A 24,299-nucleotide genomic window follows, 5' to 3' on the forward strand; every position below is an offset into this window, starting at 1 on the left:
ACACACACACACACACACACACACACACACACACACACACACGCACACGCACACGCACACGCACACGCACACACACACCATATCTACAGTGTGCACGTACTGTAAACATTGAATCGATTAAGTGATTTCCTAATTATTTCCATTTTTCTCCCCTGTGTATTTGTCCTTGTGTGTCTGTTTTGCAGAGTTTGTTGTGTGGCTTGATGCATTGGATTCCTATCTGAAAGATCGGGTGATTAACATCTCTGAGAAGTTGGTGCAGGAACACAAATATGAGCAAGAGCACTTCCTGCAACTTTTGGCCAAATATAGAGAAAAAAACATGGAAGGAGAAAGTGTGGTCAATTACTTTGAGGAATTGGATATCAACCCATTATTAATTGGTAACAGTCTTTTTCAAAATTTTCTAAGCCATGCACTGAGGTGCACCCGTGTTGTCACAATTTATTTTGGCTTTTTGTCAATAATTTGCCACTAGTTAGCTGCCATGTTTGTTCCTTGCCATCATGAAATCAAGTTCAATTAGTTTTTGTCTGCCAAGGATAGGACAGGATATCATGGTATCGTTGGCAATGATGTTGGGATGTTGTGTTAAACATAAATAGAAACCAAATACGATGATTTGCGATCAATGTTCAACCCATGTTTGATTTAATACACTACAAAGACTAGATACTTAATGATTAAACTGAGAAAATGATTATAAACCACACCCACTACATTTTTAAAGGCAAAAATATTGTGTACATGGATAAGCCGCACCTATCTATAAGCCGCAGGTGTCCATCTTGTAACGTGATATTGTGTATATCAACTTGTCTAACTCTTCCTTTTTATGATTGAGCGCTCCCTGGCGGCCATTAGAAAAATCGTTACATAGGCCACTTTATTAAATAAGACGCAGCGTTGAAAGCTTGTGAGAAAATTTGCGGTTTATAGTTCTGAAATTACGGTACAATGTGGCCTGCGACAAAAATGACGCCCCTACTCTTTCCCCAAGCAACGGCAGCCCAGAGCTTCTCCCTGCGATAATATTGGAGGGTGGAATTATATATAAACAAACATACACATTCGTGATGGAGGCTGGAAACAATTTGGCTTCCCCTCCTTGAATGACCAACAACTGCCATTCAATGTCATAACACCGGAGTATTATTTGACACAAGATAATGTCAAACTTTTTTGCTTCTCTTCAATCATATGATGCTGGAATTTGGTGGGTTTTTTTGTAGTGGATTCCTGAATTAAAGTGATAGCTTTCATGGTTCTTAATGTAGAGATTTGAATGTATCTTGAGTTCAAGTCAAGTCAAGTCAACATTATTTATAGAGCACTTTCAAACAGCCATCGCTGCATACAAAGTGCTGTACATGGAGCGATTTAACATACACAATAAACAGTAAGACGAATCCGTAATAAAGGCGGTAGAAAGCACCAAGGCATTAGCCAATGTTACAAAAGTTACAAGCATGAGTTTGACGGCTTCTTGTTGACTGTTATTATCACGGCATTTTGTAATTCTCATGCGATTTCCAAGTAAATACAGCTGATTATTATCAAATAATTTCCTCCTAATTCCTCTGATTTAATGTGGCCTTTGTTAATCTTGACAGGGATCAACAGTCTCAATACACCTGACAATCCACTGCTAATGCATGCAATCTGCGAAAGAGTTGGTAAACCCAGAAACTACGGTCAAAGCAACGACAAAGTACAGGAAGGGGGGATTAAGCCAACAGAGACCGTTAACAAGGCAAATAAGGACCACAGGGAGGTGGAGGAGGCCAGGCAGAGATCTGCACATTGGGAGATGTGGGTAGGAGGCTTTCCTTTACATTTGGATCTGGAATTCACCATGTTTCGTGGAGAGGATTTGCATTTGAATGCAGTCCGTCACTGTGCATGTTGTAGTGACGGGACGAACGACACTGGTGCGTTAGCAGTGTGCAGAGAGCTCAAGAGTGAAACCCCGTATCGGTGTGTGTATTGCTTTAAGAAAGAATCACATGACCGATACAGGAACTGTATCATTTGGATGTTTATGAGGGAACAAACTGTATCAACATGTCATGGGTTTGTTGGATGGAGTTTTGCGTAATTATGGATCGTTCTCAGAAGTTTTCCCCAGTGTGGAATAATTTTGATCTTGTGACGCCAAACAAGGTAAATCTTTATCTCCTTTGATCATTGTTTACTGCTATATATTTGTTACGGTGGTGCATTGCACTAGCTTTCTCAGTTTATCAAGTGTGACACATATGAATACATACAGTATATGTCATATATAGAGCCTTGCAGTTGCCTTATTCATTTTATCTCATAATTACGAGATCCTGATCTCAAAATCATGAGATAGCGTGTCCATTTTTTAGTGAATGCAATGCTCCACCATAGTTTTTGCTCTGTTCTGTGAAGAGGTTTGAATTGTTTTCAGATAAATTAACTTTTATGTTATTGTAGGTGAAGTGACGGCTTTGCTCCAAAGAGCTATCTTACATCAATAAGAGCACTTTAGCAATGCAGCAGCATTATACAGCTCGGCATGGCAATGAAGAATTGGTGGATACTTGTGAGAGTATCCACCAATATGTCGAAAGTCTCTCTAAAAATTGTGCATAAAAAACATGCATGCAAACAGACAGGCCCCAGGCCTGGTATCGAACCTCCAGCCCTTTTGCTGTGAGGCGACAGTGCTAACCATCATCCCTCCGTGTCATCTGATGTCTACTTGATATGTATTTTATGTACCGTATTTTCCACACTAAAAGGTGCACTGGATTATGAGGCACACCTGCAATAAATGGCCAATTTTTTAATTTTTTTTCATATATTGGACGCAATCTACAATGCATCCACTAGATGAAACTATGCTCATGGAAATGCCAAGAGAACACTACACAACACCCTGATTTATATAGCGATGATCAGATGTCAGTAAAACTTATTTATAAAGCAGTGACACCGTTTACTTAACCAGCAGCAAGTTATATTATTGACTCGTTAACGTTGAACTCGCTTGCTGCTCCTCTATTTCCCTGTTCAACTGCGAAACCGATCGCTTTAAGTTTGAACTCTGCGTTGTAAGCATGTCTCTAGCAAGAAACCATTTTGGGGTTGACATATTACTGTAATGACCATACACAAGGTGCATCAGATTTTAAGGCACAATGTGAGCTTCGAAGAAATTGGAAGGCGTTTAGGTGCGCCTTTTTGTGCGGAAAATACGGTACTTGTAAAAATTACAGTCCTTTTATTAAGCTTTTGACAAGATATTTCCTTTTGGCTTGCAGTTCCTAACAAGGAAGTAGTGGATGAGGCAGTGGTCAACATGATCATCAGACTGTTAGCCACTCAGCTTTGTTGAAAAATGAGGGATTCAGGGAGCTCTTCAACTCAACTCAATTGTACATGTATTTATAGAGCACTTTCAAACAGCCATCGCTGCATACAAAGTGCTGTACATGGAACAACTCCTGAAGCTTATTATGCCCTCGTATGCTCTACCAAGCAGTAAGGTACTGTATGTTTCAGAAATGTTATTATATTTTTGTACTAACTACAGTATATAACTATATTTTATTGGTGTAACGGCATTTGTATGGTTATTTTCAGACCATCAAGGACTTGGTGAGCCAGAGATATGAGGAGGAAAAGGAGAGAACAAAAAAGGACCACCAGAGCGCTGTTGCTGTTACTTTAACAGCTGATATGTGGACATCTATGAATGTGGAGGGAAATCTGGCTGTTACTGGCCACAATGTGGACAAAGAAAGCCATGAACTCCAATCATCAGTCTTGGGAGTGCAGCATTTTCCTGAGAAACATACTGCAGAAATATTCCCGCGGTTAAAAGGAGCCTCATGGAGGAGTGGGGCATAGCGGGAAAGGCCAGGTGTTTTGTCACTGATGCAGCAGAAAACATGATTTCATGTGCTCGAATGCTGCAAATACGGCATGCCATTTGTAAAGCCCATTCCATGAATTTAATTGTGAGAAAAATCACGTGATCAAACCCCAGCAACAACGGAAATATCCAACAAAACACGACATTTTGTGACATACTTTCGATCGAGCGTGACTGCTAAAGAGAAGCTCACTCAAATACGCAACAGCTGGGAACACCGGTCCATAAATTAATAAACAAGGTGCCAACACAGTGGAACGGTACCTACCAAATGTTTGAAAGAATGACTGAACAGAAGGAGTCTGGGTGTCACTGGCCTCATTAAAAATTGACATCACTCCACTGACTCCAGAAGAATGTAAGATCATTGAAAACATGCTCAGGGTTCTTGCTCCTTTTGACCAAGCCACAAGAGAACTGTCTGAGGAAAAAAGGGTCTCTGGGTTGAAGGTCATTCCCTTGATGAGAATGAGCTTCAACGGCAGGCCGCAACAGTGATAACAACAGCTGCTCAACAACTGGCTGAAAACCTGAGGAAGCGGCTTACTGACGCTATTTACAGCATGGAATCTCACTCAGTGTGATGACACTGGCAAAACTGTTAGACACCAGATTTTAAAAAAAAATGAATTTGTTAGTCAACAAAAGGCAAGTGAAGCAGTGAAGAGCTGACTCTATCATTGAAGTTCAATGCTCCCCGGCAGAAGCAAACACACCCAGAAACCAAGACTCTTTACAATATTGGAAGTGGAACCAGAAAAGATATCCACAGCTACATCAAATTGCATTTAAAACTCTCTGCTCACCATCGTCATCTGTACCATGTGAAAGAGTATTTCCTAAGGCTGGGGAGCTGGTTTCTTTGAGGAGAAATCACCTTGGAACAAAGACACTCCAAAAACATTCGTTCCTCAATAAATATTCATAAACAAAACACTTTTTTTGTCTTTTATGAGTGATGGGTCCAGCGACACCGATGCGTTCATGCATGCGTTGGGCTCACAGAGCAATCCACGTGTCGGTGCATGTGCTGCTTCATGAGATCACATGATCAACACATGAACCGAGTCGCCGCAGCTTGGACTGTGTCTACACAGATGGCACCCATCTGTGTTGACACAGTCCAGGCGGGGTCGACTCAGTCCAGGGGCGTTGACGCAGCAAAAGCCTGCCACACAGTGTTTATAAGGAAGTGCGTCTGGCGACACAATGGTGCCGGCCGAAACAAGCCAGACCTTACCCTCACTCGAATAAAAATATATATTTGGGAAAAATGGAAAACACACAGATCATCAGAAAAATGTGTCCATCTGACTTTGAGATTCGTGTCGGCTGTCATATAATAGGCTATTATTAAATGAGAAGTGCTTTTTTTCACATAAAACGTAAACCATGTCTGCTGACCATCGGCTAGGCTAGCTTAGCTGTTGTCGTAGTTCAAAGCTTCTTTAATAATATAAAATCTCCTTGCCTCTCGGATTGTCTCACCATGTCTTATTCCATTGTGTGTGTTCTCCACAGCAGGGGAAATAGCATGCAAGAAACGCAACAGACTGAAATTTAAAACACTGGAGCATCTTATTTTTCTGAATAAAAATGTGTGAAGACAAAGCCCACAAGCATCCTCATTCACATGATTTTCACATAATTGAAACACATTGAATGTTACAATATGAATGCATGGATGTGTATGATATTGTCAAGGGTCAAGGTCATCTTTATTGTCAAATATGCTTTAGGTATGACACGCAGCATAGATGAAATTTCTTCCTCTCAATCCTCAGTGTAAATATGCATGCAAACATGCTGTGCATTAAACACACACAGCTAAGAAAGGATAGCAGCTACACTGTATAAAAAAGACATGTGATCTGAAAAAGATGATCAGTATAGACGATATAAACAATATAAACAACAACATAAACAATGGCACTTGTTCCTATTGTGGGTAAAGTGAGGCTGTGCATTGTGTACACTTCATCATCAAATCAGTCAGTTCAGTCTGTCAAGTGGGTTGGCTCAGGGAGTTTGAAGGTCCAGCAGGTGGCAGTGGTCAGCGACACAGTATCAGCACAGTATTAACACAGCGTGTCAGTGTTTAGACACGCCTCATGAAGGCTCATGGACCCATCACTCTTTTATTTCATATGGTTGAACAGTGAACAAAACATTTCTACGTAAGTTAAAAATTGTAATGCGGAAAGAAGTCGGCCAATCAGGGAAGGGTGGGCGTGTTTATATACATAAATGGAGAGGGAGAGAGAGGACATAGAGGACAGGCAAGCTAGTCCGCCAATGGTGAAGGGTGGGCGTGTAAGTGGACGCCTCAAGCCAGTACCAACACTTGTATAGAGTGTGGCAATGTGCATTGTTGCAAAACAACTCCGGTTTTGGTTTCTAAGAACCCCTGAAAATAAATTCGACAAAAAGACACGCCTACGAAGCTCAGTTCAAACTTAAAGCCACCGGTTATGCTTTTGGCATGCATGCCCATCTCACAGCAGCGGTGAAAAAAACAAGTCAAGCAAATGAACTCTGAGCTTGCCGTTATTCCCGGAGGCTTGACTACAGAACTCCAACCGCTGGACATTGGCATCAACCGGGCGTTCAAAGTAAAGTTGCAAACGGCATGGGAACATTGGATGATCGGTGGCAAACAACTTTACAAAGAGTGAGAGGCAGCACTTGGCGAGTTACGCCACAATACGCAACAACGAGAGGGAACGCAGCGTTTTTGATGGATTACGATACTTGCACAATTGTTCAATTCTTTCTACACACACACGCGCTGCCACCATGTTTCGCTCTGTTCTTTACTTTCAAATGTGGGAAAGCTTCACACGAGAGAAATGTTGACTTTGCTGTTGCTACTCCTTCTTTCCGCTCGGCAATGCGTCACAACTCACACTAGCATGTGATGCATTCAATGACAACTGAGATGTGCAGTTGCTGCTTCTGATACAGAGGATGAGGACTTTGATGGATTTCTGGGTGATGATTGATCGATAAACGTGAGAACATTGTACGATGGCTAAATAAAATACACCCGAACTCAGTTCTGCTTTCGTTGCCTTTTTAAAAACGTGTTTTTATCTTATCTGTATGTCTCGGCATGCTACCGTATGCTTCAAGCTAACGTGTTAGAGTGCGCGCATGCATGCCGTATGTTTAAGCTGGCGTATGTTTTACCACTGTAAAACTGCGGCCATTAGTACGATGTGTCCTGTGTATGTGTAAAATACAGAAATGTCACCCATTAATGAGACTGTGGCCATTAGTACGATGCGTCGAATAGTCGTGAAAATACGGTACTAACATGTACAAAGACACACAAATGGTTGGTTGTTTTTTTTTCTTCTCGACACTCCTCGGATCTACTTGGGACCTGTCTTAGATCTACCGGTAGATCAGGATCTACCTAATGGGCACCCCTGCCCTAGCACATAAATAAGCATATGACAGTTACAACAAGTCACAAGACATAACATGCAATAAGGGGGAGTATGAATGGGAAGGGGGGGGCGGGGAGGGGGTGTGTATGCGCGTGTGGTTGTCCAGTTGTGTATGTGTATGCGTGTACAGGTCATAGCTGCTTCGTCGAGGTATGCTCATCATGAAGACAATCCCGGCTTATCAGTCCATGACTGAGCAGGAGGGGGGTGGTGGTGGGGGCCCTAGACTCCATGCGTATTTCCAACCAGGGGAAAGGCCAGATAGCGTTGTTTGTTTTGGAGAGACGGCCGGCAACAATTCCAGACAGCCTTGAGTCCTTGGTCTGTATCTCTTCACTGGCACCCATCAGGCCGAATCCGAAAACTATTTCCGCAGTGCGGATTCCAACTTCTCCATGTTGTTGCCGATCGCGCGGAGTCGCTCCAAAACCGCAACAATATTGAGGTTGAGCTCAGTCACCGCTTGAGTCTGAGTGTTGAACATTCGCGCGAACCCATCCAGAGTGACCGGCAGCTTCTTCACTTCCAATAGAGCCGCTCCAATCGTTTGAATTTTGCGATAGATCAGCAAGCTGCCAACACCAAACAGCAGCATACTTGTTATCAAAAGGCCAATAATGTAGATATCTTCCACATCCTCCACGGACAGTACTGCCAGGCACACCAGTCTCCACTTTCTCCATGGATTCAGGGCGTATCCGGCAGCAAGTGTCCCCGGAGGGCAAGCAGGCTCCCCACTGCCCGGTCTTTTCGTCGAAAAAATTTTGTCGATTACATCGAGAGACCAGCCAGCTAATTCCATGGTTAGTTCTTCAGATGAAAAATACCGTAGAAGGCTAGGAAAAAAAGTTAGACAAAGACAGCACAAGGACTATGTGGCTAGCACAGAAAGGGTGGGCGTGAGGGCAGGAGGAGCAGTGCAAAAAGCGTCCACCTTCATCGAGAGCCAAGCAGAAAGAGAGAGAAGCATTCTCAAGTTGAGATTGCAAATAAAGTCAATGGTTATTCCACATCAATTTCACCTGATATTTAGTAAAAGCCTTTTAAAAATTAATCTTACTTATCTCGCAACCATACCAGGTCTCGGACCAGAGGTGATTGCTCTAAGACTGCAAGGGAAGCTCAGCTTCCCCTAAAATGTCCAAAAATAAGTGATCAAATACATGTGTGTACATACAAATTATGTGTACATGTCATTGACTAAATATGCGCTACAAAGGCGCTCAACTTTTTTCCGAATCAGCTTCATATTACTGTTTACGACGCGACTTTCTACTCATTCATTCCAGCAGCTTCACTCCGCTTTAAACTGAGGATCTCTCTAGACGCCCAGCGTCTAGAGAGATCAGGTTAGGTTGTCCCAATGCATTGAAACGAGACGAGTCGTTGGATAAATGCTGGTTTTGTCCTGCCCACTGGACACTCAGTGTCTCTGGGAGTCTATGGACAGTGGGTGTTTATGGACTGGCCCGGACGCTGAGCTTTTCTGCATGATGATTCGATGATCTGTCTTGAGGCTGAATCTCTTTTTGATTGACAGCAAAATGAGCCAGTCAACCGATCATTTGGTGGAGGCATCGTGGGAGAATTTTGAGTTGAACTGGAGACTTGTTTTCATCATCTGAGCGACACTGTCTTTGTTGAGAACGACTAGCGAAAAATTTATCTTTCATTCCTGGTGGGTTTTATTGTAGTTGGTGTAGTTGTAGGACATTACCGGTAGTTAAGTCCCTGGAAAAGACGCCTTGTTGGTATGACACGGTCACAGATAATTTTCTTGAAAAGAAACGGGGAGTAGAATCCACGTACTGTATAAATAAACTGACACGTTTTATGATATAGGCCGAAATTGAGCTTCCCCTCCCTGGCAGATCTGCATCCACCACTGTCTAGGACAGGGGTGCTCATTAGGTAGATCCTGATCTACCGGTAGATCTAAGACAGGTCCCAAGTAGATCGAGGAGTGTTGAGGAGAAAAAACACAAACAACCATTTGTAACCAACTCTCAGCAGTCTGCAATTGCAGCCTGTGATCAGAACTGTTGGGCTCTATCTTTTATCGTCATTATTCTCATTCAGAGTTTGCTTCGTGTACAATTCACCGAAGGCACGAGCAAAGAATAGGAATCTAGGAGGGCCTAGGGAAGCACTTTAAAACGGTACGTGTGGGCTATGATAGTTAACAGGCTGCAAAAGTGCGTCGCATGCCTCAGTTTCAGGCTGTTTCTCATCAGGGCGTGCGCGTGTGTGTGTGTGTGTGTGTGTGCGTGCGTGCGCGCGCGCGCGTCGATCGAAAAGTAGATCTTCGATCCAAAAAGTTTGAGCACCCCTGGTCTAGGACATACCAGAGCACCCCTGGTATCCAACCAGACTAGACGGTCAACACCGATGTACCAATATTCGGGAGAACGTCCTTAAAGAAATGCGGGGGAAGAGAGTTGCAGGGGGAGACAGATAGATGGATTAGTCTGGCGAACTACATCCTCTAAAAGCGTTAAGGACACAGTTTCAAAATAATTTAGCACAGCTGAACACGGAATGTGGACAGAGGGGTCACATGTTGACCTTTTCGCCTGATTTTTAAAAAATAGTCAAAAAAAGAATTTTTGTTATCCCTCAAGTCTTGGGCATAAAAGGTATCCAATCAGACTACCCTCATTCAGATCTGATGTCCCATTTCAAAATTAAACGCTTCTGAAATATGTTGACCTTTTTGTCTGATTTAAAAAAAATATATTTTAAAAAAGAATTTTGTTGTTTATGATGATACTAGTGCAGTGTGTTATACCGGAGACAAATTCCTTGTGTTCTACATACTTGGCCAATAAAGATGATTCTGATTCTGATTCTGATGTGACTTTTTGTCTGGTCTGGAATTTGATACATTATTTTTCTCTCAAAGACTCAGACTTTAGAGGAGAAGAGGCAATGGGAAGTGCAGCAATTGGAGTTTACGTCGGTGCCAATGAAGAGCTACTTAACGCAGCACATCATCACCACTGTGTCTCAGGGCTTGATTGCATGTGGCTCAGTATGGCCAGATGATCCAATTGACTTCTTGGTAATGATAATAAAATAATGACTTTTCCTGTATTGTTTTTTTTATTGCCTTGAAATTTTGATTTATTTTTGCTCTGTATCATTTCAGGCGGAGTACTTGATAAAGAACAACCCCTAACACGTTTTTGAAGCCGATGTGCCCTGGTCTTCCACTGGCAACCTTTGTTACAGTAACCGAGAACGTCCAGGATTTAACCTAATACCTTTTTTAAAAAATTTATTTTTCAGAGGTTTCTTGAAATTATTTCAATCAAAAGTACATTTAAATAAAACTGGAATTTTATTACCATTGACACAAAATCGTTTTTACTTCCAAGTGACTCAAGGTGTAATTCTGACTGTATACAGGAGTTTTTCTCAAAATGATAGCAATACTGTCATCATGTCAACTTTGAGAATACGTGCTTTGTCAAATAGGGGTTGGCTTTCCTTTCTGAAATACAAGACAATGAAAACAACAGTGTCACATCTGTTGATTTGGTGCAGCAGATTACTGAAATAATTCCAACTTAGTCCATACCCACCGTTTGTTCAGAGCGGTGGTGGTGGTTGTGCTGATGGACCCCTAAAATCAGGCAGGAGGGAGGAGCAAGGTGGACTTAACAAGATGTATTTACCAAAAATACTAACTAAGGCAGACACAAACAATGACAAACACAATGACCCAACACCAACTGGTCAGGCAGGGAGTCCTTTTAACAGAAACACTAACTAATCCAATGAGCAACAGGTGTGCTACTGCAGGAAGAGCGCTACAGTGGCAGCCGTTGGTCACAAACAGAACCATCCTAATACTTGATTCAACTTTTTTTAAAAGTACAAATTCACTTTACTTTGATCAATTTAGAGTTTGGTGTCTAAATGTAGAATTTTGACAATGCAAAATTCCACTCAAAGCAAAAGGACTTTCGGTCTACCATTTTAAAATTCCCTGCCTGCAGAAGAGTATTTGCATTCAATTAGGAGGGCTTGACTAAGTTTTTTGGGGGTCTGTTTTAGTTTAGTTTTATTTTTTTCATTTGAGATTAAAGAACAAATAAAAAAACAAATAATATACCAGGAGTGCCCAACCTATCTTCTTTTCAAACACGCACACATGCATATCATGTTGAGCAATGACCATAACAGACCCTAACATGAATGAATCAGAAAATTAAACCAGATGCAATGCAGGTAGATCCCTGAGTTTGTAAAAATAAAATCATTGCCTAGTTTACTGGGAGACCTGTCACAGGGAGGCAAAACCGTATTTTCGTAGCCTGGAAAGTACAGAATCATCACCATCACAGCTTGCATGAACTATTTTAAACTGCCGCTTCAAATTTGAGTCGCAAGACCCTTGTGCCCCTTCATATGAAGGCTCGTTTACCGTGAGGAGAGCCAGGTTTTCTCCTACAAGACAAACAAAACCTGCTAAAAATTGAGGAAAAAAAGTCGTTCAAAAGCTGTCCATGAGCACACTGCCTCAAAGGTTCATCCTGGTGAAATACACAACGTTCATTTCACAATCGCCCAAAATATGAATGAGTTCATAGACAAAAAGACATTCTGTCTCCTGTTTTTCCTGAAATTGGCTGTTTTTGTCGATGACTTTTCTCTTCATGGAAGCTTTTTTATTTCTTTATTTTTAAAGGCAAGACTGTGACTGGTTGAAGGGTATCTTTGTCATCCACTGTCACTTCAGAATTACATTCCGCCTAAAGCTGTCATGAGCCTCAGATATGATAGCCCATAAATGGAAACCCCCCCCCCCCACAAACCTCCAAAAAGACACACATAAATTGCTGGGCAACCACATGTCAAAAAGCGGTGGGGACAGCACTAACATCAAACTTTGTCAAATTGCAAAGATATATTCCTGCGGGCCACAAACGGCTCCCGGGCCCCCGAGTTTGAAACCCCTGTTCCAAGGTCATTCGGGTGTGCAATTATAACGTGTATGCAAATCACTCACACACTCTGCTGCTGAAAACACACAATTAAAAAGTAAAACGACAACATATGTCAAACGTATTTTTATTGACTGAGAGTCAATATTTTGGAGCCATTGACCTGACACAAAATCAATTCTGAGCTAAATAAATAGCATGAACCATGTTAACAAAGTGGAATTTATCCATTCGATGTTGGCTGTGACATATTTGATGGTTTCGATAAAAGTTAGATTTACCTTCCACATCTTCCATTGATTTATTTTTTTAAATATCTTCTTTATCCTCTTCTCTGGACTGTGAAGTGAAATCATTATTGCTTTGCAGATTCTCTATTCTTGCCCTGGGAATCGATTAGCCTCCATCTCCATCTTGCCATCTTGTACACAGTCCCTCCATTCAGAGATTCAGTACCTGCCCAGCTCAAACTACTTGTCCTTGTGCAACATGATCGGAAGGTATGCGAGTAGTATTCTCAGATGACGCCAAGCCACCATTGTCACAGCGAGGCAAAGGCGTGCCCTCTGCCATTTTTATTTCGAGATGCACACGTTTGGCTTGTCCACTGGCCAGCGATTTCAGCAGGATCTGCTTTTCAGCGAGTCTGAGCTGGATCGCCGCCCGAGCATGAGGCGATAGATCGGGTTGCAGTAGCATGACACTGTCTTCCTGAAACACACAATGCGGAAGTGATCAACAGACATGTCGGGCATTCGAATGTGAAGGTACCCGACATTAGAAAGTTAAACAATCAAATAGAAACCTCGGCTGTCGTCTTGTAGTTCTTGAGTAGCAGAGTGACTCTGGTCTCCAGGAACGTCCACAATTTGATTTCATTCTCCCAGCTCACTGGGATATCACGATTAGTCAGGTTTAAGATCTTATTGACAGAGTCTCCCACAAGGCAGTCTTTCAGTTCTTCTGTAATAAAACAAAACCAGAAATCCAAGAGTAAAACAACTACAGAGATCCCTCGCTATATCGCGTTTCATTTATCGCAGCTTCACTACATCGTGTTTTCTTTTTTCCAAAGTACTGTATTCAGAATATAAAAAATGCAGAATGACTCGGAGGTTTTTTACAAGGCTGTAAACATGATTGGTTCCCGGTGAGAGGTTGACCAATGACAGCACGAGGGGATTCATCCCATGAGTTGATTGGCTGGGCATTTTCGCAGCCCCACCCAGCACCTTCCATTGTGTCTTGTCATGTGTTTAACTCTGATCAGTGCGTTGTCACGTGGTTGACTCTGATCAGTGTCTAGTCACACTGTTGTTTGCTGCGTGCCAGCAGAGAGAGAAAGAGAGAGAGCACGGTGAGAGAGAAAGGGGGAGATTGAGCTTATCTGATAAGAAGCAGCACGTCTCTCTTTGCCTCCTCCTCATCAAGCCCGATTAATTGTCTTATCATCAACGCATCGGCTGCGTGGGGATAGCTGGCCTGCTAACTGAAGGCTAACGGCGGCTACACTGTTAGAGCGGCGTAAAGTGAGAGTAACTCAAGTCGCTTTGTCTCTCTCAGAAGGCTATGCTGCTGAATGTTACTGACTGTATGAGGATTTATAATTGAAGATTGAAGTAAATATATGTACTGTTGTAGTCTTTGTGTCAATGATGTAAAGTATAAATAAAGTTTACTTATTTTAAACATGCTGGTACCCACATACACTGACATGAAAATTCCTAAGGGGAGAGCCAATGCGCCATCGCGGTTTTTCACTTAACACGGCAGGGTCCCGGTCCACATTAACCGCGAAAAGTGAGGGAACACTGTATTAAATAAATGAAGGCCAACAAATAATACATTGTTTAGCCCATCTGACTCGGCATCAAGAAGGTTCAAAACATGCATTTGTGCAATCTGCTTGGTGAATAACAACTGCAGACACACCAGACAATGGTGGACAGACGGACAGACGGACAGACGGACAGACACACACACACACACACACACACACACACACACACACACACACACACACACACACACACACACACACACACACACACACACACACACACACACACACACACACACACACACACACACACACACACACAGTAGTTACATATAGTTATTGATGGTGGCACGGTGGTGAGTGGTTAGCACACCCTTCTCATCATGCATAAGATAAGAAAAAGATTTTTTTAAAACCTTGATTAACCTACAGCAGCAAAAATTTAAGACGGGGGCTTGGCAAAGAAAAACAAAGTATTGCATGCACAAAATAAATGTTTCAGAAAAAGAACTGTACACAGTACAGAATGCAATATCAAATATAAAATATAGATACAAGCACATATGCAACTGCATATATGCTGCATAAGGTTGCTGTGCTATTTACAATGTGTGGATGAGGCGAGTCCGGGGTTTTTTTTTTCACGTGTGTTTATTCAGCAACCTGACAGCAGTCGGTAGGAACGAGCGGCGGTATCTCGCCTCCTTGCAGCGCGGGTGTTAGAGTCTCTGGCTGAAGGAGCTACCCAGTGCTGTCAGGGTAGGCTGGAGGGGGTGGGAGGGACTGTCCATCATAGCTAGCATCCTCCTGTTGCCCACCCCCTCCAGAGTGTCCAGGGAGCAGCCCAGGACAGAGCTGGCCCTACTGCCCAGTCGCTACAGTCTCTCTCTGTCCTGGGCTGAGATGGTGCCTGACAGAGGTGCAGGGTTAAATTCTGTTGGATTTATTATTCTTTAGTAATCATACATTCGCGTATTATTCGATCGTCAATTTATGCTCGCAAAGAAGAATGCTTCTGCCTGTCAAGATAGTTTGATTTTGCTTGCAAAGAAGAACGCTTATGCTTGCAATCATTAGTTGGTTTTGCCTGCAATGAAGAACGCTTATGCTTTCAATAAAGATATATCCTTTATTATTTACTCACATCTATAATCATTATATATTCTTCATTATATGCTCACTTTTGCTTGCTGTACTGTGTGAAAGGTTAGGGTCGCAACCACCTTTCCGAGGACGTGGTTGGGAAGAGATAACTGTTAAGACTAAACAGTGAGCAAGGGTGAACAGTGAATGGAGACATCAACACCAGCTGCAACGTGATGTTTATGTGACATTTGCACACATGTACGTAAATTGCACTCACATACACACACATAGTCAAACAAGTTCAGTGTGTGTTCAACAGCCCCCACCCTTTAGGTTGGACACACCTATGTAGTAGCTTTCCCAATAAATGAGGAGGTGAAGGGGGAGATCGTTAGGGTTACGTGCCGAGAACTGAAACCGAACGCTTCTCCTCGTTCCCTCCTGGTACCAGAATCGAGTCTCCTGTCTCCTCCTTTTGGTTATTCCTGAGTGTCAATTTGGACCAACCTGACAAATTTCCAAGCTCTGGACTAAATGCGGAGTTTGCATGTTCTGACCGTGCGTGCATGAGTTTTCTCCGGGTACTCTGGTTTTCTCTCACAATCCAAAAAAAACATGCATGGCAGGTTGATGGCACACTCCAAATTGCCCCTAGGTGTGATTGTGGTCGTGAATGGGTGTTCGTCTATTCATAGCTGTCAACTTGTACGTTTTCCCCTTATTTTATATGTTTTTTTTAATCATTTCAAATCATGTACGGCGTATTATAACTTTTATATGGGGGGAAAAATTGTGAACCAATCTCACAAAGACCATTTTGGCTCAAATCTAGATTGTCTCACCTGCTGGTAGCCAACGACAATGCCGTTGTCGATCGCTACTATTGTCACGGCAAACCAGCAAAAGTAATCCTCAATCGTGTATTTTTTTTTCCATCGCTGCGTACGGTCGGATTGATAAAGCATGATGTGCGCATGCGCGGTAAGCCGTTGTAATAGGGATGTGAATCTCAGCACTGAGGACGATTCGATACACATCTCGATGCACTGCCAGCGATGCGATACTTAAACGATACATGGAATTTTCTGGCGATACGACGCGATACGTTTCATCGTCGTCACGATGTGATACGATGCGATACACATTAAGTTCAAATCAATGCGATCCGATACGATACAATGCAATTTGTTGCGATATTGTGCAATTGAACATGATGCAAATAAGCAAAGAAAAAAAGCTTTTAAAAAGATGGAATTCAGTATGGTATTACAAAAAGGATACCATTTTATTCCTTATGAACAGTAGAACTTGTAAAACAACTTATTTAAGCCCTTTCACAATTGGGTTTTGTGCAAAGAAAATGTAAACAATTTGGCACCTGAGACTCACAGCTGTTGCTATAGTGTAAACACAAACAGACTATTCTTACTGAGTGTCTTATATGAAATAGAATATATATATATATGAATCTATAGCGCAAGATGTCCACCTATCCACTGTAAGTGCAACTCTTTGCGCACTGTTCAGGGACACAGTAATCTCACTTCTCACTTTGTTGTACACATCGGGAATATGTTTGTAAGTGAACACAGACCTGTCTGGTATTTTATACCTGGGTTCCAAAACGTGCACGAGCTGTCTGAAACCCTCGTTGTCCACCACGCTAAGGCTGGAGGTCTTTGCATATGAAATAAGCAGTGGCCTTAGTTATAGTCATTGCGCGGTCACAGTGAGTTGCAAGGAGACTCACAAAATAAGAGGCAATTTTTTTCTGATCCTGACCTGGTTTACCAAGAGTTTCTCCGGTGTCCGACGAGGAACTGGGCGGGGATGCGGGGGTGCGGGAGGGAAACTTGTCGGTGATCTGGTGCCATCGTTTTAAGTGGGTCTGCATATTTGTGGTGCTGCCGTTGTATGGCTTCTTAGTGCGACATTCTTTGCAAATCACGGAGGTTCTATCAAGCTTTCCGTCTTTCTTTTCGAAGCCGGAGTATTTCCAAACATAAGATTTGAATGTTGCGGCTGCATTAAATATAGTAGTTTCCTCGCTGTTGCTTGCGCCAACTTCCATAGTGTTTCGCGAGTAGTGTACTGGACTGTATGTGACGCACGGCTACCGTCCGTATTCAACACAAAACGCAAAGCAATGATGGCGCATTCATTGCGCCTAGGAAAGGGCTTATAGGTGACATTTAACATGAATAAAACGGCGCTTGAATCGGATTTTACCGATACCCATCAATGCATCGTGATGAATCGCGATTTCACCCGTCAATCGCGTCGTACCCAGTGAATGAGCCGATGCACTCGGATCGCGCACATGCGCATCAATGTATCGATTAATATCGATTATTTTCCACACCCTTACGTTGTAAGGGTTTTTGTTGCTTTGTAAGGGGAATCATAATCATTTATAAGGGCAGCTATTCACCAAGGTTGACGGGTATGTCTATGTGTGCCCTGCGATTGGCGAGCAGCAACCCGTTCAGGGTCTACCTTGCCTACTGTCCAAAGACAGCTGCGTAACCGTGATCTTCGTGAAGATAAGTGGCTTGGATAATCGATAGTTATTGATTTTATAATTTTACAATACATTTCAATATGTAGTGCACCTTGGGGTGAAAGATGTGTGTTTGACATTGTATCGAAAGCAAATCCATTGTTATTTGTCTGTACACATGGTCAGAGGAAGTTCTAAATTTGTTTGCAGGAACAAATATATTAATGTATCACACATTTGTGCTTTATATGCATGGTTACTGATCACTTTTTTTTACATCTATAAATACTGAAAATGAATTTGTTAGTATGAGCAAAATTTTAACTCAGCTGATTATATTCTCTGCATGCTCGACACTCGGCCTAATGTGATCATCTCCATTTCATCATCATCATGATCATCAGCATCGTCATCTATCCATTGCACATGACTCAAATGGAAAAACGCACGACCCAAATTACAGCTAAAAACACAGACAAGTTGATAAGCATGTTATTTTGTGCTGTGTGTGTGTATCTGTGTGTGTGTGTTACCCTCTGTCATGGAGAAGACTCTTAAAAAAGCGAGGAGCTGTGCTGAAATTGGGGGTCCACTGGCGTGCAGAGCAAAGACACAAGACCTATGAATCAGGAAAGAAAGCAGATTTCATGTCATTTTAAGATTACAAATATGACATGAGGTCATCCGAGGGGTGCGTGAGCACATTGGAGGGGTTACATGGAAACATTTCATAATTTATTTACCAGATGAATAACCTGTGGCTCAGTTGTGCCAAAATCACAACAGAAACACATCAACTCAAGTGTCTCATCAAAGCGGGTGAAAACAAAGTTAAACTGCTATAGTGGGTCTGAATATCATTTCTTTTTCAGTGTCTTGTGCCTGATATTTAAAATGAAAATGCCCGTTGAAAGGGGAGTTTTTAAAAAAAAAGCAACATTTTTTGGTGCTAATGTTATCAGAATATATATATACAAAGGCAGGTTTATTCTTAATTTTTTTCACGGATCTGTTTGTGACCAACGGGGGCACTCCGACAGCGGCACACCTGTAGGTCATCATGTCATTAGGTTTTCCGCAAAAAGGACTCCCTGCCCGACCACTCGGGGTCAGGTCATTGTTTGTTTTAGTGTTTCTGTTGGTGTTTGTGCATTACTGGATATTTGTTCGTCGTTCTGTCATGTCATGTTTTTTGCGCCCCCCCCCCCCTCCATTTTTCAATTTTTTTGTTTTTACTCACAAGGGTCGCAGGCGCTCTGGAGCCTATCCCAGCCTTCTTCGGGCAGTAGGCGAGAGACACCCTGAACCGGTTGTCAGCCAATCGCAGGGTACACAGAGACGAACAATCATCCACGCTCACACTCGCACCCAGGGACAATTTAGTGTGTTCAATCAGCGTGCCATTCATGTTTTTGGACTGTGGTATGAAACCAGAGTACTCAGACAAAAATCCAAGCAGGCACGGGAAGAACATGCAAACTTCACACAGGGAGGCCAGAACCGGAATCAAACCCTGCACCTCTGCACTGCAGAGCATAGGGAGGAAGGGGGAGATGATACGGAAGCCCGCAGTAGCGCCAAGTCCAAATCCCGTTAGATACGACGGAATAATGTACTTTTAAATCTGAAAAACGTGCCAAAAAAATGCAAAATACTGCTTTTTAAATAAAGAAATCCCATTAATATTATGTCGAATTTAGTTCAACCTTTTAATCCGGCCCTCCATAATATTTTCTGGTTCTCATGTGGCCCTATGCAAAAAATAATTGCCCACCCCTGCTCTAAATTGTCCCGAGCTGTGAGTGTGAGCGTGGATGGTTTTTCATCTGTGCCCTGCGATTGGCTGGCAAGCGGTTCAGGGTGTCCCCCACCTACTACTCAAAGAGACAGGCTCTTTGGGCATTGATAGGCTCCAGCACGACCTGCGATCCTTGTGAGGATAAAGCAGATCAGAAAATGGATGGGTGGATCTTCAAATACATGGGCGATATGCGAAGTGCTGAAGCCAGCTGCACCTCGTTAAAATCCCATGCCTTTGCTCAAAGAGTGAAACAGCACAGTGAAATAGGCATGAGCCCCATGACATGTCATTGCTTGTGAAGTGCTACGTAACATCAGCGAGCAGAGATATTGATGTTTCATGGTGACAAATGGAATTTTGTCACCCTGCTCCTGTTTTCAGTTTTGTTTTGTTTTTGACTAAAAATGTGGAGAAAGAAAAAAAAATGTTAGATGAGTGTCATGGACCAAGGTGAATATATTAAATCGCACCATGTCTCAGCAATAAAAACAAATGTGACTATCCTACAGTTAAAACTGACTCTGCTCTGCAGCCCAAATTATTGCGGCGGGATGAGCTTGATCACTATGATTCGTTGCTGCACCCACCCGTGCAATAAAAATAAAACAAGATGACAAAAAGAACAACTTATACATACACCGGGAGACCAGCACGTGCCAGCACCTCTGCTTTCATGGCAAAGAGTCTCTCACTTTTGCTGATGCCAAGCTTGATCTTCACCCGATCATGGATGTTGTCTTGATAGAAAAAGCCATTATGGACGAAAAAGTCGGCATTGGATCTTGTGCCATAAAAAATGTAAATCTGCACAGACATATATGTAGAACACAAGCATACACAATGTTAACAGAAGAAAATATATTTCAAAGTATGAGTAACTGGAGAGTATGTAGTGGTTTAAATTAGCTCCCAAATGTCATTCCTTGATCAGGAAGACCTGAGCGCCGGAAGCAACTGTCGGAAGTATCACAAAGGGCCGCATATACAGTATACTGTATTTATGTGTGTATGTGTGTGTTAACCAAGCTCTAGGTAGCCACTAGATGTCGCTAAAGAGCCGCATGTTTCCGATCCCGGCACTAACCACTGGAACACCGGGACGTCCCTTCAACACTCTTCTCATCATGTCAAGTAGATCTATCTGATTAACCCGCAAGGAGAAAAACAAAAGAAAAAAAAGTACTTATGGGCTGTAGGTGACGCTACCATCACAACGAAAACTAACTTTGTAGATCTCTTCAGGCCTAGACTTTCATCAAATAAGTGAACCCATGTTTAAGCCTTGACGGATGTTAAAACACAAAGTTTGTGACTTCAAGAAAAGTACAGCACATCTAGATATTAACACTTATTTTGAGGGTGTAAACATGAATGAACACTTATGAAACTTGGAACAAACATCAGGCCTGGCAAATTTTCAACATGTTATTACTGTTTTGTGTGCGAAAAAAAGTGTCTCAGTAGCCCAAACACACGCGCGCACACGCGCGCACACACGCACGCACGCACGCACGCACACACACACACACACACACACACACACACACACTATTTAACTCAGTAGCTCTGGTTGTACATTTCACTTACTGTAGATCTCTTTTTGGGTGAAATTTCTGTGTGCCATAAACTTAAAATATAGCAAAATCTAAGCACCTTAATATTGTTGAATATGAAGATATCAAATACAGTTCAATACACTCAACAGGGAATTAATGAAACCAAAAGTGAATTATACTCCCTTTCACCTGCTCATTCGCGTTGTAATTTCGCAGTGCCACACATTCACAACGGTCATCCTCCAAGTTGTAGCCAGTGGTGATCTGCAAATAATCAGAAACACCCAGACATTCAAGACTGCGTATGCATATCGACACCAACACTGTTTTCATGTAGAAGCAGACTGAGGAAGTTCAAACCCACTTCGAGTGTGTGTGGAAAAGCGTGTATCAAATTCCATTTTCTGCATTATCTCGGAGCAGAATGGAATGTAACAATGATGTTGCGTGTACTGGCCCTTTGATGATTATTGGGGTACCCCACAGCTACGACGTGCAGTTTGAGGAGGAGAAGCAGCGGGGGGCCAAACACAGGTTATGAGTTTTAACTAATGTTGATGAAATATGAAACCTCTGCCATCAGCCTCTCTCCCACGGCATCATGCATGGAAGTTTTTTGTTTGTTTTGTTTTTGTGCAGGAGGACGAACTGGTGAAATAATAATAATAAGGAAGCGCTTCAAAAGGACAAGGACAGACGGGGATGGAGGACGATTAATTTATGAATAAGGACGGAGAGACGACAGAAGAATGCCCAGGTCATGGACGGAGAACGGAGCAGCAGAATAAAAGTGCCCAGCACACTCAACTACGCACGGGTAGGGAATGCAAGCAGCTGACCAAAGCTTTTTGGGATGGTCTCCGACATTCAATTTATTGAAAATACTGTAATCTCTGGACTTTAAACCGCTACTTTGTCACACGCTTTCAACCCTGCGATTTATTTAATGATATGGCCTGTTTACAGATTTTTCCAACGGCTGTCAGGGAGCCCTTGAGCAGAAAATGTAACAGTGGGACGCTATCATGTGTCACAGAGAAAACAACCGGCCATGAGAGGGTGCACCTGTATTTTGAGCTGGACTGCAATCCAAAAACTGTGTGGCTGGGTCTATGACAGACTTGACCGAACAAAAGAAAACCTCCCAAAAGACATTGTCGTGAAAGTTGACAAGAAAGCGTGGATGGTAGAAAGCCTAATGAAGGAATGGTTGACCGAGTATTAAGGCGTGAGGATTTTTTTTCATTTTAAAACAAAGCATTACTCGACAGGGAACGGTGGCTTTTTTTTTTTTAACAGCCGTGTGAGTGCTGTTTTACTGCCATAGTGAAATTAAAGTTAAGGTATGTTATTAAATGTTGAAACCTCTTTCTGTGTCCCGTATTTCTTTGCAAATATCTCATGTTACAATTTGGGTACCTGTGGTTAATAGACAGATGCGGCTTGTGTGCGTACAAAATGTTTTTTCCTTTTAAAATGTAGTGGGTGTGGCTAATAATCAAATGCGCTCTGTAGTCCGGAAATTACGGCAATGTGATTCTTCCTTTGATTCTGTTTTGCTCGAAACACAAACTGCTGCTGTGTGAGTCTTGTGTGGGGACCAAGACCACCCGCGATAAACGAAAATCTGCGAAGTAGCGTCCAATTAACATAAACAGGTAAAAAAAAATATAAATATTTTTAAGTCCGCAAGAGGTCCACGAGAAGCTGCAAAACAACAGCGAGTCACATAGAGCAACATATACAGCACTGTACTCCATGTATATGTAAAAAAAAATATATATATATATTTATATATATTTTTTTAGATCCGTCTTCCTCAACTGGCGGACCGCGATCCACGACCGGACCGCCGACCTCCTCTGTCCGGACCGCCGACTTCCTCTGTCCGGACCCTCGGCAAATTATATAAAATAATAAATTATAAAGTGATTTTTACATGATACAATTTATGTTTGTGAAGTATAATCTGCGCATTACCGCGATCGCTTGTTAAAATTATCCGTTGTATTCTTTGCGTGCACTAACAGATGTAATGCAGAGGACCGCGGCAGCGCGACTTTGTGTGAATAATGTTTGACTCACTGGAGACCCTGGCAGATTGGCTCCTCTGAACTGAAGGTGTGTCCATACATATGCGTCAGCATATACGATGCGCTGATTGGCTCCTCTGAACTTAAGGTGTGCACATACATAAGCGTCAGCACGCGTCTATCCCAATACACACACATTCAAAATGGATCATTGTGTCATTGTGTGAAACGGACGCATGCGCGATGCCACAGTGTGCTCACAGCTTCAGTCCAGGAGAGCCGCACACAGACAATTAAGACAAAGGTTCCGATTGTGTGCAGTTTTGCTCCCATCTACCCGGGGATCTTTGCAGCTGTTTAACAGCAGAACAGGTAAATGAACGTCACAATGGCGTACTCTAGATTTGCTACAAAGAGAAAGGTGGACAGTGAAAATCGGCGTTTCAATGAAGAATGGACTGACAAGTATGCTTTCATTCTACCTCTGTCGAGCACCAAGCCATTGTCTAATATACCTCAAGACGGTAGCTCTGTTCAAGAGTCAAAATATTAAACGCCACTATGTGACAGAGCACAGCTCTTTTGAACGGGATTTCCCTCCTAATTCAGAGCCAAGAACAAACAAAATAAAGAAACTGAAAAGGTCATATCAAGACTCAAGCATAACGATTGTGACATGCATGACACACCAACAAAAAGCAACAGAGTACTCACTGAAAGTGGCCTGGGTTTTGGCTAAGCACAAGAAACCACAGCTAAAATAAAGCAAATTCCACTGTCAGATTCCACATCGACCAGATGAAGTCCTTGCTGCTGACTTGTCTGGCCAGCTTTGTGATGAAATACAAAATGCAAATTGTATTTCCCTAGCAGTAGATGAGTCCACTGACACTACTGATAATACGCAGTTGGTGGTGTTTGTGAGGTATTGTGATGAGGCAAAGGGGGAGTTCATTGAAGATGTTTTGGGATTGTTAAACCTCAGTGGACAAACAAGGGGGAAGACATCTATGCAGCAATGTCAGAAATGATGAATGAAAAACAGATAGATGTGAAGAAAGTTGTGTCAATTGCTAGTGATGGAGCTCCAGCCATGTTGGGGGGAGAGAAAGGACTGGTTCAGCTTCTGAGAGAGCATCACCCTGGCTTGATAGGCTACCACTGCATAATCCACCAGTCTGTCCTTTGAGCACGTCTGGGAGAAGTGTACTCTGAAACTATGGCAAGAATGATGAAAC

The 24,299-nt window shown here is 42.5% G+C and overlaps 2 protein-coding genes across 4 annotated transcripts in view; one reads left to right on the forward strand and one right to left on the reverse strand.

Moving 5' to 3' along the window:
- ak7b (adenylate kinase 7b) overlaps window positions 1-10,760 on the forward strand; it is a 65,672-nt gene extending 54,912 nt beyond the window's left edge. For all 3 annotated transcript variants that reach the window (XM_052085741.1, XM_052085742.1, XM_052085743.1), the window contains 4 exons: window positions 186-383; window positions 1,614-1,816; window positions 10,259-10,417; window positions 10,505-10,760. In XM_052085741.1, coding sequence (XP_051941701.1) covers window positions 186-383; window positions 1,614-1,816; window positions 10,259-10,417; window positions 10,505-10,534 — 590 coding nt within the window. In that variant the 3' untranslated portion in view covers window positions 10,535-10,760. The remainder of the gene's footprint in view (window positions 1-185; window positions 384-1,613; window positions 1,817-10,258; window positions 10,418-10,504) is intronic.
- Window positions 10,761-12,416: 1,656 nt separating this feature from the next.
- setd3 (SET domain containing 3, actin histidine methyltransferase) overlaps window positions 12,417-24,299 on the reverse strand; it is a 71,495-nt gene continuing 59,612 nt past the window's right edge. Inside the window, exons 9-13 of the mRNA XM_052085759.1 lie at window positions 21,218-21,292; window positions 20,110-20,276; window positions 18,205-18,290; window positions 13,111-13,268; window positions 12,417-13,016 (exon numbers count right to left, since the gene is read on the reverse strand). Coding sequence (XP_051941719.1) covers window positions 12,771-13,016; window positions 13,111-13,268; window positions 18,205-18,290; window positions 20,110-20,276; window positions 21,218-21,292 — 732 coding nt within the window. The 3' untranslated portion in view covers window positions 12,417-12,770. The remainder of the gene's footprint in view (window positions 13,017-13,110; window positions 13,269-18,204; window positions 18,291-20,109; window positions 20,277-21,217; window positions 21,293-24,299) is intronic.

The sequence above is a fragment of the Hippocampus zosterae genome, chromosome 14 (genome assembly GCF_025434085.1).
Source record: "Hippocampus zosterae strain Florida chromosome 14, ASM2543408v3, whole genome shotgun sequence".
Classification (NCBI taxonomy): domain Eukaryota; kingdom Metazoa; phylum Chordata; class Actinopteri; order Syngnathiformes; family Syngnathidae; genus Hippocampus; species Hippocampus zosterae.